The 14,275-nt window shown below is 32.1% G+C and overlaps 1 protein-coding gene across 1 annotated transcript in view; it reads right to left on the reverse strand.

Annotated features, from left to right (window-relative positions):
• Positions 1–4,946, reverse strand: part of LOC127735730 (neuronal acetylcholine receptor subunit alpha-10-like) — a 43,539-nt gene extending 38,593 nt beyond the window's left edge. Inside the window, exon 1 of the mRNA XM_052246013.1 lies at positions 4,601–4,946. Coding sequence (XP_052101973.1) covers positions 4,601–4,634 — 34 coding nt within the window. The 5' untranslated portion in view covers positions 4,635–4,946. The remainder of the gene's footprint in view (positions 1–4,600) is intronic.
• Between the last annotated feature and the right edge of the window lie 9,329 nt (positions 4,947–14,275).

Here is a 14,275-nt window from a genome sequence, read left to right on the forward strand (position 1 = left end):
TATTTAAAAAATATCATGAGAGGTTTAAGCATACTTAATAGACATAAGTTCTATGACGATGGCAATTGAATAGGGGATATGGTTTAATAAAGTGGCACTATACGTGACCTCCCAAATTCATGCCTACTCAATTAAAACTCTCAAATCTTATGTATAACGAACTAAATTGTACATCATAATTACAAAGGTTCCTATGGTAAACAATATAAAATGCATGGATTCATCATAAAGTATCCCGATTCGAGATTTCCCGTTTATTTTGTACTTGAAACCGTCGACATGGCCTCCGAAGATTGTCGATGATTATCTGACCCGGATATAACTAGAAAATTATTACAAATATAGACGCGAATTATAAGGTTTACACGTGCATCGATTGTATATTGACGAATATCCTAGTTCTGTTTGATTTCATATCATAGAAAAAAATAATGTAAACAATCGTTTTACTTGCACAAGTTTTTTTTTTTGGTGGCCAAATCAGCCAACATTAATTAATCAATCTTCCTGCAGACTTCTAGAGTTTTACTTTTCAGCTAACAATCTTTTCAATAACTGACCATGCTGACCACATGCGTAATCTTAAAATTGAGGTCACTTTATAGGTTGCATGCATACGGATAAAAAATGTGAACGAATTAAGGAATGTATCGGCACAGTTTTTTTTTAATCTTATTTTGACAAAATTGTCCCAAACCGACTAGTAATAGCAAATTAGATCTATTATTTATTTTTTCGTTCGTATATAAGTTTGCAACCAAACAGACATATTTAATTATTTTAACTTAAACTGTCAAAATTGTCGTATGTTTTAATGCACGATAAATAATTCCTTGGCAGCACAACCCGAAGCATAGGAACAGAGCTTTTATTTCGATTTTTCTCTCTTTGAATAGCAGTGAGGCCTCAGTCAGCCTGGATCAAAAGATCGAACCTACTAAGTAATTGCAAGTTTAAGACGGCTCCCAACGTGGGTTTGATTGGAATTTTTTGCTAGATATCGATAACGCTATATCCATGCATTGAAGTATAACGGATATCCAGTATCAACAAATAAGTCAATTCAATATTTGACCATTAAAATTCAACATATAGCGCCGTTTTTTTATTGTTACGCTTTCTTAAACAGTGTGTCCCATCGCTATGATAAAGTACATACACATATACATTTTGATTATGAAGATGGAATACCGATTCAAACAGAGTACTAGTCTTAAAAATGACACGCCAGACGCACATTTTGTTTTCATTAGACTCAACAGTGGCGCTTGAATCAAAACAGTTGAAAGGGCAATTCATACGAAGTTGAAGATATATATAAAAATAAGAATATGTGGTATGATTGCCAATGAGAGCAATGAAGAGCATTGAATACAAAAAATTACGAAAAGTTGGTCAAAACAAGGCGGAGTATATCTATGCCTGGGGGTATAATAACCTAAGTGTTTCAATAAAACAGGTGATAATATTAGATGGTCGATATAGTGGGGGCCAGTGATTAACTTAAAATGTCTCTCGTAAGTTGAGAAACTGTGACTCTACATCGTTTAACAAATTCGAGATGGCGACTTGAGGGCTTGTTAAGTGGTTATATCGTTAGTTGTTCTTCGTAAAATATCATTCTTGGAGTAGTTTTAGTTCGTTACTGAAATAACCTTAATAACAACATAAACAGTTTTAAATTTTATTTCAGGATATTGATTCTTCTATAGGTTTTCTCAGGTATGGCGTTAATTTTTTTAAATTAAACGCAGAAATCTTATAAATTCGGAAACACTTCAACTTAAAGGATGCGCTAGGTGTTGAATTTCTTTATGCAAATATAATTACACCAACTTACGTGAAAGCAAACCTATCATGATATCTCAAGTGTTGAAAAAATATTAAGGTTGACGGTTTGATGGAAAGGTTTATTATTTATATAAAAAGTACTTATAAAAAACAACATACACAACAGTGTTCATATACATGTTCATCCTATCTGAATACAACAGTGCTCATATACATGTTCATTATATCTGAATACAACAGTGTTCATATACATGTTCATCCTATCTGAATACAACAGTGTTCATATACATGTTCATCCTATCTGAATACAACAGTGTTCATATACATGTTCATCCTATCTGAATACAACAGTGTTCATATACATGTTCATCCTATCTGAATACAACAGTGTTCATATACATGTTCATCCTATCTGAATACAACAGTGTTCATATACATGTTCATCCTATCTGAATACAACAGTGTTCATATACATGTTCATCCTATCTGAATACAACAGTGTTCATATACATGCTCATCCTATCTGAATAAAATTGTAAATTTCGTCTCCAACGAAATATTTTACATTGATATGTTTGCAACAACAAAAAATGATTGTTGGTCGTGGTTTATCGTGGTTTAAAAGTTAAAAAAAGTACCCTGCCAAATTTCCGTCATACTAGACGGTGAATATTTACTAGTAGACAAGGAAAATGTTAGCATTTACATCACATCAGCTTAGGTAATAGAACGGTTCTTATCTTCCTTGTGATAGGAACATCATTCGCATAGCACGAGGAGCTAAATGTCCTCATCACTGTCTAGTTGGAATTTCCAAACGTTTTGTCATAGCTCAAACGTGAATCGATTTTGGTCAGAACCAATTAATTGATGCTTATTTACACCAGGTGGCAAATATTAATTGCATATTTTTTTTTTTAATATGTAAACTTTTTTTTCAACAAATAAAGCCGTTGGTTCTCTTGTTTGAGTTGTTTTGAATATTGACATGTTGGGGGCTTTTATAGTTTGCTATGTGGTATGGGTTTTTCTCATTGTTGAAAACCGTTCGGTGAACTATATTTGCTTACATCTAAATCAGTTGGTCTCTGCTGGATAGTTGTCTCAATGACAATCATACCAAATCTATTTTTATGCAAGTTACTAACATAACACAATCGCTTGTATATACTTAATCATGAAGAAAGGAATCATCATTCTCTTACATATACTAGTGATTGAAAGCAATGTTGGCCTTCGTTCTTTTGTTATTTACAAATTAATTAATTAATTATAACTAGACGTACCTTCCCTTTTGATTGTTTCATACTATTATCAATACAGATTAATACAGAATTGATAAATATTGTACATATATTGATTATATAATTATACGCTTTTTGACTATCCGAAATGGCTAAACCATTTTTCTCAGATGTTTTCAACAAAATAAATTTTAATTGGTTTTCATTTTACCCATACACAAGTTGTCTACAGATATTTGCATAAAAATATAATGACAAACAAAATGAAAAAAACGCTCCAATGAGACAACAACACAACACTGAGTCACTCATGATTCAATTTTGAAAAAAAGTAAATATACACAGGGTTTTAGTTTTGAGCATGCATGCGCGCACATTCAATAAATCATACACCGCACATATTGACCCTTGTTGATCTATAGTCAATCTGACTCACTCTGATTTGCTCCTCAACAATGAAATTAAAAAATAAAACATGTTCAACAAAAGCAAACGTACGAAACGGGTGTACTGAACACAAATGAATTAAACATAAATTTATGAAGCGAACATTTCTAAACCGTTAGGCAATACGAACTGCCGTTAAAACCTATAGTGTTATCAGACAAATATTGTACGATATTAGTATAAATGGTTATGATTATATTTCTTCGTCTGAAATGAGACCTTCCATAAAACAAGAAAATCATAATTCTTGGAAGAAACATTTATCAAAATCTTTCTAAAGGGATTTTTTTTTCAAAGGAAATTTGCCAGCGTACCGTGAAAACATTGATATTACTTAGTAATAATATAACACACAGACGTAAATCCCACTCCTCAATATGTCTGGGAAACTATTTCCAGTTCATAAAATTGTTACACAATCTATCGTTAACATGTTTTCTACATCATATTAATGCATGGCTATAATATGCTGCGTATATGAATAGAAATGATACAATTCAGATTAACTTTTCAACCCACTTTCTTCTATATTTTCGTCCGATATGATATGGCAATGTATTTGGATTTCAATGCGTCTGTCATTTTGTGAACGAAATTCAACGAATTTCCTTTTTATTTATTGATAAGTATATCTTCTTTGATCAATATTTCCCTTTCAGTGTAAACTCACAAAATCTGTTTTCTTTAATCCTATTTAAAATGTAACTTTCCAGATTTGGATTACAAATTACGGACCAATAACGGTTTCTTTAAAAATTCCCTTTTTACACTGTGCAGTATTTTACTCTATTTACCATTAATTGTTCAATGCATTCCAACTTGCCCTCTAGTCCTTTTTTTGGGCTTACAACTGTTTTATTACTTTGTCAAATTAAACAAATAAATCCTTTCTCGTCTTTATCACCATAAGAATCTCGTCAAGTTCATGTGTAAATTTGTTAGTAAAGGATTAAAATTAATAATAAAAAGATATGTTTGAATTTGCGTTAACGTCAAGCTTATGAAGCGAATGTTTAATACGACTCGACTGTAATACTATACAAAACCAATGTACCAATAAAATTTAAACTGAGAAAAATAGTGAAAAAATATAAAGATATAAAAGAAACAAGACTTACCTTGAAAAATAAAAAAAATTACACAATTCCACATCTCGATAAAAAGTTCCTTTATCTATAGACTCAAATTTGTTCAAAATATAAAACCGGACACATAAAATGAATTTCCCTCGAAGTTACATATTATCAAGTTAAATATATGTCTTCTTTCCATTTCCTGTTAAAATACAGCAATTCAAAATGTAATTGATAATTGTTTGGCTCATTGGACCATAAACAACGACTGTACCCATTTAACATATCCAAAACAATCTATATAATATCTACATTACAATATATGTAAACAGTTTCATTGTTTATACTATGGATAACTTTTCAATTTGAAATAAATCTCCGCTTCGTTTCATTTACAAGTCAAGAATATAATTTTCCTTCTTAATCATTATAATCAATAAAAAAAAGTTATCTATTTAATGAATTACTTTCACAGTTTATCACGTAGAGCCAATATCCCAAGGTAATTCAAATATTCTTTTCGTGAATTATTAATAATTTTAATTATGATTAAACGTAAAGTCGTAAACAAACTGATTTTGCCTAATTTGTTCTTTAATTTTTATAACCATTGCGGATACATTGGGTCACAGAAGGTGCAAAATGATTATAGAAATTGTACATACATATTTTTACAATCATTTGTATACAATACAGTGGTTAACATATTTTATAAACTTACATAATCTGTTATAATCTGAATATATACATAAGTCTTAACTACACTTTAATTGTCAACAAAGAAAATGAATGCATTTAACTGAGCTGACTGATCTGGCATTTAATATATTATATATGATGAATATATATAAAAAGGAGGAGATGTGGTATGCTTGCCAATAAGACAACTACCCACCAGAGTTAAGATGAAGTGGTAGGAAGCAGTTAAAGGACTCTGTCATACATATGATACTGTGAAACTCAAATCGGAAATGTTGGTCAGACCTGGAGTCTATAAAAGGCCCCGTTATAAAAAAGAACGAATGGCCTAATCAAAAAATATCTTATCTCATCTTATCTTCTCTTAACAAATTAATAAACGAAAACCAAATATGACTACAATGAACCAACGACAACCATCAAACTACAGGCTACTTACTTGGGACAGGCACATAAAGAATGTGGCGAAGTTAAACATGTTTGTGAGCCCTCTTGAAACCCTTGGAAGTTCCCCTAACCTGGGACAGTGGTGTAAAAGCACCACACAAGAACATCAAAGTTAAACTTATGACATATTAAAAAAGCGAAAAACGAAATCAACCTGATAATGTGCTGGTGATGAGTGTCCTGGTACTGCACACCTGTGTTTTTTTTATTAGAATATAAAATAGCAAAATATTCATATTCAAGATCATTGGTGCAGAAAATGTGTATAATTGATTGTAAAGACACTTAGCATACATTTGGTGGCTGCATTACTTTTGATGAGCAAAAAGATTTTGTACATTTTCAAATTTTTAATAATGAAAATTAATATGCATATAATTGACAGGTGCATGACCAATAAAAGACTAACCGTGCCACGTATTAGTCCGCTAAATCTATGAACTTGTTGGCATAACAAATAAAAAAGCATCCAGCTGATACAAAAAAAAAATAATTCCTTGAATCAATTTGTCTAAAAATAATTAGATGATTTATTATATGGCTCGAAGTTTTAAATTTGAAGGAATACATCTGTACTACTAAAATAACGAGGTCCAATTTGTTAGCCGTCTTGACGTAAAAAAGACGAACCATAGAATTCAACTTTATATATAACTAATATAGGACAATGGTTTTGTTTAAAAATTACACCATTCCAGGCCCTTTTGTTTTCAACATAATTAATATTACCAATAATTAACAAGTTCCGTGTCGAATCCGATCCCGATACCAATAGTATATGTCACATGTAGTTTCCGGTTGTACTTACCTGTTACCTTTTGTAAATCCCTCCTCTATCAGGAAAACCTTGAATTCTTCCAGTAGTTGTTTTATATGTGGGTCACATTAGGGTCTAAGCGAGACGCGGGATTGCTCGATTTTTTATAAGCGTGACTCGAGAAAGTCAAATCAATGTGCTTTAAAACGGGAAACGAAGTCGGGTGGGATACGTGAAATTGCAAGCGTTATTATTACAATGACAAGCGTGATAGAATCTGACATAATAATAAGCGGTATCAGGGATTACCCCCTCCCAATGAGACCCCCTTATATCTATGTTACACTATAGTACACTATTTAACAAGTCTGTTTTCTTCCACCTCAATACCACTATTAATTTTGGTTAATTAGTTAAAAAAAATAGTTTATAATAAGTTTATTATAGTAAGAAAAACCAGGACGGGTTTAAACAAAGATTCTGAAAGTATGCAGAGAAAACTGTGCACCTTACGATCAGCATGACTTTATCAGATGACAATACGAATACTAAAATTACAGGCAAAAAATAAGGCATAAGTATTTTAATTCAGTCATGGACCCGCGATGTCGCGGCTGTGTTCTAGTTTCTTTTAAAATTATTGGCCTAAAAAGAAAATTAATGAATATGCACGATAATGTGATATCATCGTGTAGAAGGGACGGTGGGTCGGGGTTCCAGTACGATTTAAAAAAAAATGTTTTACTCTATGCAAAATTTCAGGCAGTAAATTGGATGCGGCTTTAGTATCCTAGATCTCGTTTCTCTGGCAAAAAGGTTAGTTCCGTGGTGTTAATTTTCTATTTATTCAACCAAATGAATTTCAATGTCTTGATCCCGCACGTACGGAATACGTGTCTTCCGCAATTAACATAAAAAATGAAGAGACAACCATAGGAGGTCGAAAACATATAAATCATTAACCTATGCTGGAAAATATTAACAGGTATCATTTTAGCTCATCTCATCCGAAAGGCCATGAGAGCTATTGCCATCCCATAGCACCCGTCGTCGTCGTCCCTCGTCAACTTTAAAAAAGATCTACTTTCTTCTGAAATTACTTGACAAAATCTGTGCAAATAATACCTGAATGTTCCCTAGTGAATCTAATTAAAAATCCTATCCGGTTCTTGATCCTTCAAAAACATGTCGGCTGTTGGTAAAAACAGAACATAGGGGGCAAAGCTGCTCTTTTGGCTTACATCTCAAATACTAAAGTGCCGGTTAGAACAATTTTCAGAAAAATCTGATGACCCATTAAAAGTTATGCTCCCTGAAATGTCTATCTAAGCAAATTTTGTAGTTTCTTTGTATTATCTTGAAAACTTTCAAAGATAGAGAGAAAATTTTGGTGGTAAAGATAACCAAAATATTAAGATTAGCAAATTAGTCAAATTGCCATAATCGTCAGTTGACTCCTTATAAGGGAGATCATTTCGTTATATGCTGTTATCAAATACACTTTGATTTGACCTAGCCAGTTATTGAACGCACGATCTCCGTACTCGAGGCGAGCACACTATCCCGAGATAATTGATGCGATTAGATATGAATAAAAAAATAAAATTGCATGTTTTTAAAGTCGTACTTCACCTCTTTGGTGTGTCAAAATAATATAAACAAATGCAATACCAAAGACTCAATTAATAAATTTGAGTTACTTTCCTTTGTACATAGGAAAGACCATAGTTTCATTATATGTTAAATTTCAACTATATTTAGATTTAATATTATGTATAGTCCGAGTCTAATGTTAGAGCTAATTCAAATAAAAATAAACCAAATGCCCCTTTTCTCCAGTTGGAGTAATTAAGCAACGGTGTGGCCGAGGACAAATTCATTCAACTCTGTGTTTTCTGATATCGGACATGCGGACTTCTGGTTTATTTTCTATAATTCATACTCAATATTTTCTGACACTTTCTTAAATTTATTCATGATTTAGTAATTCACTGTCTGTTTCTAAAACGTGTGAAAAAATTAAAGGGATCATGATAATTTACGTAAGCCAGTTCATTTCTTGCTTTAATCCGTTAATGTTTTTTTATCGTATATTTATAATCAGTTCTTGTCCCGGACGTGTATAATAACAGCGACATTAATCCGTTTTCCAATCATCGACTTGTGTTACTCTTAAAGTTTTAAGTGTATGTTTTGTAAACTTTCTCAGTTTTATTATTAAATACTCTTAACTTTTTTGGCAACCTGTACACATTATCTTTTATTATTTATAATTTGTTGACTGAAGTTAAGTCTTCAGTCTGATGCAGCCTTCCGAACTGACACTATCCGTTATCCCAGATGTTTGTTAATACCCAACAACAAATTGGCAGTATTTGGCCACAGACTTTAATATTATTTAAATTCATACATATTGTATATAAGTAATCTCAATATAAATGTATGTATGTGCCGCAGATCGCTGGCAATTTAACTGTCACTGGTACATCTGAAAATATGAGGTTACCGGCATATCGCTGATTATGGCAACCGTACTATCAAATATATATATATAAATGACTACCACAGATTGTGGTAACTGAATATAAGATTAAAACAATTTGGATCACCGTAGGAACACAGGTGATGGATCAAAACCCTTACATTGTTCATCTGTAGTGAATGATACTATTTATAAAACGAAATGTTTTTTGATGCAGCGAATTCTGCCAGATTGACATTGAAACCAGACCTTGGTTACAATGTCAACCGCCATAAAGGGGGGGGTGTCGCTGCCAGGCTGTGTGCCAAATACATTAACCAATAATCAAAACATTTCAAACTTAAATTATAAAGTGACGTCAATAACTGAAAAATAAAAAATCTTTTTTTTTAAACTATACAAGCTAGATAATTAATCATATATATATTATTAGTATATTATACTTACTAATGCCTTATGCATGAGCAACAAATCACCTTAGGTCGATATAAGAAAATTGTAAGAGAACTTAAAGTGTGTGTAAAGTTTGCAAAATTTAGATGATGAGGAACACTTTGTCCTTCATTGCCAAATCAGCAGTTATATTAGAAATCCCCTTATGAATACAATTCAACCCATTATCCTAATTTCAACCAGCTTAAACCAAACTGTAAACTATTCTAGATCCAAATCAAGATATTTGTCTAGTGTTGTTGCTATATAATAAAAGCAATCCATGGAGTTGCGAAAATAAGGTCTACATTGGTCAATTACCTATTATACTTATATATACAAATGTATATTATTAATATAAACTTGACTTGTTTAGAACTTTTTTCATGTATTGTATGTTTCTTGTATACATGGATATTATGTTTGCATTTTAACCCGTCAGGGTTTTATTTTTTGCAATTAAGTTATGTATTAAATATATATATATATATATTTATTGTTTCACAAATGACAGATGTACCCCATCGATTTTAATATCTTTTCACTTCTGGAAATGTCTCAAAATCTCCAACAACCAAATGTTAACAGGTGTAACCTTCACAACTCTTAGTTGCATTTAATTTGAATTTAATTCTTATTTTATGGAGGGAAATTATCAAACTGTTTACTCAACTGCGACTTTATTAATACGACAGAAAGTCTTGAAACATTTACCATCATTATTGAAAGAATAGCTCATCAAGTTTTTTGCAAATTAGCATTGGCCAACAATGCACGATAAACAGCACAAAATATTCCTAAATAGGGCATGCAAATGATATGTTTAATAACCAAAGCTCTAAATCCACTTTCCCGCGTGAACTTGCTGGATCAAATGCTTTAAGTAATCTGAATTGCTCATTATACCACTTCCATATAAGAATGTTGATATTTCGCTTTGTACCAAACGAACAGTCGTCATGTACTTTAGTAATTTCTGGATCTATTTGGATGTTTGACAATAATATACCAAAATTTAAATATTGACATTTTAAAACTTTTTCTCAGATGCTTCCAGAAACATTAAAAGCTATATCAGTGTGCATGCTAACATTAGTTATTTGATAAGACTGAATAAGGTAACATTACCTGATGAATGATCTCAACTGGTTCCAGTGTTAAAAAGTAAAAGTATATGTAGTATCATCTTGAAGTGGTGTATACCCCTGCAGTTGTATTTATTATTCGGTTGAAGAAGGCTGATGTGGTAAATGGCAATACTATGTATCCCCAATGGTAACAGATGTAGTTGCTGTTTAACTGTGGTACAGTTACCAATATGGCTGGTAGCCTTTGGTTGACCTTCTTGCAGAAGCTGCAACTGACAGTTATTGGTGTAGTTTGCGATTTCTTGCTGACTGAGCTAAGCAGACATAATTGCTGCATTGTTTATCACTGATTTTCTCGACTTTTTATAAGGGTACATTTTCTACTGTTTTCGTTCACTGAGGGTCTTCACTAGATTGCCCACTGCTTCACAACTACAAAAAAAATATGTTTTACTTGTCAACAAAAATTACGAACACTTATAAAATTCAAAAGAACATTTTGGGACCGATTGTCGCTAGCTTATCGAAACAATTACCAATGTAAAATTTGAGAATAATCAATAATCACAAACAACTCATCCGTAAATATGAATTATATATCGCCGCGATATAGCCTTTTTGTGCTGATGCGGCGTAAAGTAATCACCAATCAATCAATGAAATATACAAAACAAAAACCAGCTCTATATGATGTATGTCATCTTCACAGATAAATGTTGCAGCCACAGGCTTGTAGCTGATTTAATCTTTTTCCCCTTTTAAATGCACATTTAATTGGGCTATTAAAAATCTATATAAGCAATCCTGTGTTGATCAGCCTGTAGCGAATCTTGAAAACTGACATAAAACTGCAATTCATTGCAATAGATACAACACGAACAGCAAAATTTAAACATATGCTGTATTTAATTATAATAAATATTAGACATAATAATTCGATCTTATTTAGGCTGTGACCGGTTGTTTGTTCCAAACAATGTTATGTACATGTAGTGATATACAGTGCATACAAAGTCTGTTCTTTATCCTTAGTCAACGACACCCATATTTGATTGATAACTAATGAATGCTTAAAAAGATGATTAAAAAATCATAGGAAAAATTAATTTGTTCATCAAAAGCAAAATATTTATGGATGCCAATAATATGATAAAAACAGTAAAATTTGATGCCGTATGGAGGCCTTATAAACGAAGATGATATTGCAAACTGCTGAAATTATCATTTAGAACAGAAGGTGAGAAGTTAATCCAAAATCCTCACACAAGTTTTAATCTGAGAAATTCCAGAACTACGCAAAATCTAAAATGAACAATGATGTTTAATTTCCACTAAAAACTGTCACAAATGATTAAGTCATACAAGGTACTGGACAGTGGAAATCTTACTACTATTTTACTTCTATTCTGTAAAATCGTTCATCCTAACTCTTCGGATAATGCAAAAAAATAATAGGAACCATTGAATCTGGTTATATTATATCTGTTACTTTGGAGTTCCACAAGGTTCTACACTTGGACCTTTATTATTCCTGGTATATTTAGATATTTACTAAATAGTTCATGGAATAATTTGTCAAATATTTCAGGAAACAACATAATTAAGATATATTAAGATCAAATGTTTAAACTATTTAATCTTACATAATGAAAATACCAGTAGATCAAATCCCATCAAATGTATTTTGAACAGTTGCGTCTATGAGCGGTTACTCGGATAAACTTTCGATTGATTAACCGTAATTTGGGGGGAAAATGGGGGTCATGGGCCCAATACATCTGATGAATAGAAGTGATGAACTATAATAGTTCATCGAAAGGATGTCCAATCTATGAATAAAACGCAATAGTCAAATAAATTAACTTAGTAATAAACTTCGAGAAATTATTTTTTTTTACGAGGTCGCCATGTGCTTCTGTATTTCAGTCAGGACACGCATGCACGTTCAAAAATAATTCATAATTAACGTCCCTTTATGACGAAAATCCTTACTTGCGTTAGTAAAACCACCAAATATAACTTCAAAGGTTTAAATAATTCTAAATACTCCCTGACAATATCAAAAATTATCAATTTCTTTTGGTTTTATATTCGAGTTCAATTGTCTTCTGCCTTCCTCCTTGGATTCAAATTGAAAAAGGCTAGTTACGTCAGATTTTACGGTTCAGTAACCACCAAGGAGACTATGGTATACTTAAACTCACTAATAACCAAACAAAACATATATGGTACAGCGCACCGTGATAACTGAATTTAAGTACAAGACTTAAATTCTATTATTTGAAAGTGAAAATAACACTCCTTACTGAAATTCATTGTTTTTTTTATCGCTCTACCAGTCTGTGAGTTAGTTCTGCCAGAGGTTTTTGTATTCAATCGGCAGATACCCAGTCGTCGGTCAATGCCTGTGTTTCTTTCTGCATCTTCCCCAGTTTCCGCAACAGTACCTGTTCCATTAGTACTGTTGCATTCGTTTTCATTCATTCCAGTAACAACGCTTCCCGTAACAACAACGTTGTTAAATTGGCACAAACTGCCCAACTGCCTAACTTCTATTTATAGACTAATTGGCAATCATCCCACATATCAATAACACAAGACCATGAACTGTGAGAAACATATAAATATGACACTTATTTCCATACTGTATGGAATTCATATAAATTTTCTGACTACCGAATTTATAAAGCCGCACATATTTTACATTAAAAGCAGCAGTGAACTTTATTTACGGTTCTTTAAAGAAGTTATTAATCCCCTAAACTGTGGACGGGGGTTAAATAAATCATTGCATTTAGTACTAATCTCCGACCAACAGGTTTTTTTCTCACATCTAAAATAATAAAATAAAAAAGGAAAGTTGTCTTAAAAAAATTGCTATTTAATGAAACCAATTATACTGTAAAACAAAAGACGAGTATACAATTTTCTTATAGTGTAGTATATATATATTTCAGTACGTTCACTTATCAAGCTCCGTGCATAAGAATCAGGCAGTGGTGAAAACATGACAAACAAAACCCACTCAAGTTACATTGATTTATGTTGAAATGGATAATGGTGCACGAATATACCATTCGTTTCCTTTTCCTGTTCTGGTATTTCAAGATATAATTTGGTTGAAATGCATTAGAAATTAACAATTAAGGGGAGCTAGTTCCGTTATTTGCTATCATTCTAAACAAAAGTTATCTAGAGATTTTTCGAATTACCAGACACGTAGAAACGAAGGACCTACCATTTCTAACTCAGGATGAGGGTAACTTTAAAATAGAATGGTTAGGTTGGTGGGTTTTTTTCCTGACATGTTTTTGAATTCTTCTAAATTGCCTTATTCTTATAAAGACTGGTACATAAAGGCTGATAAGTAATAGTATTTCTATACTTTATATAAATTCTTAAATACAAAATAAAAAAACAAAAACAAAAACAAAAAAACGCTATCTTTTTGCCATGCAGGAACTGCTTTTAAAACTATCCTTCCGGAACCCCTGATTTGTTGGTTTGGTTTGACTTACTAAATTTGTAGTTTTCTGTGCAGAGTATTGTGGACTATTGTTTTTCTTTTTTCTTTAGACTAGTTTGTCCCCTTCGAATATGGTTTTAGGTTGCCCCTTGGTATCTTCTTCCTTTTTTGCGGTGAAGAAAAAACCTCTTTTTCCAAGGCTCTTGCCAGGGTTCACCTTGCACATTCTTCCGTTCTCTGTGTAATGTTTTTACAACAATGGTTACTGAAATAGGGAGCATAATACTGCGGCACTGAATGTTTGCAAAATTGGTGATACAGGTTTTCTATCTACATCTTGATAAATGTG

The sequence above is a fragment of the Mytilus californianus genome, unplaced genomic scaffold (assembly GCF_021869535.1).
Source record: "Mytilus californianus isolate M0D057914Y unplaced genomic scaffold, xbMytCali1.0.p SCAF_3, whole genome shotgun sequence".
In the NCBI taxonomy this organism is placed as follows: Eukaryota; Metazoa; Mollusca; class Bivalvia; order Mytilida; family Mytilidae; genus Mytilus; species Mytilus californianus.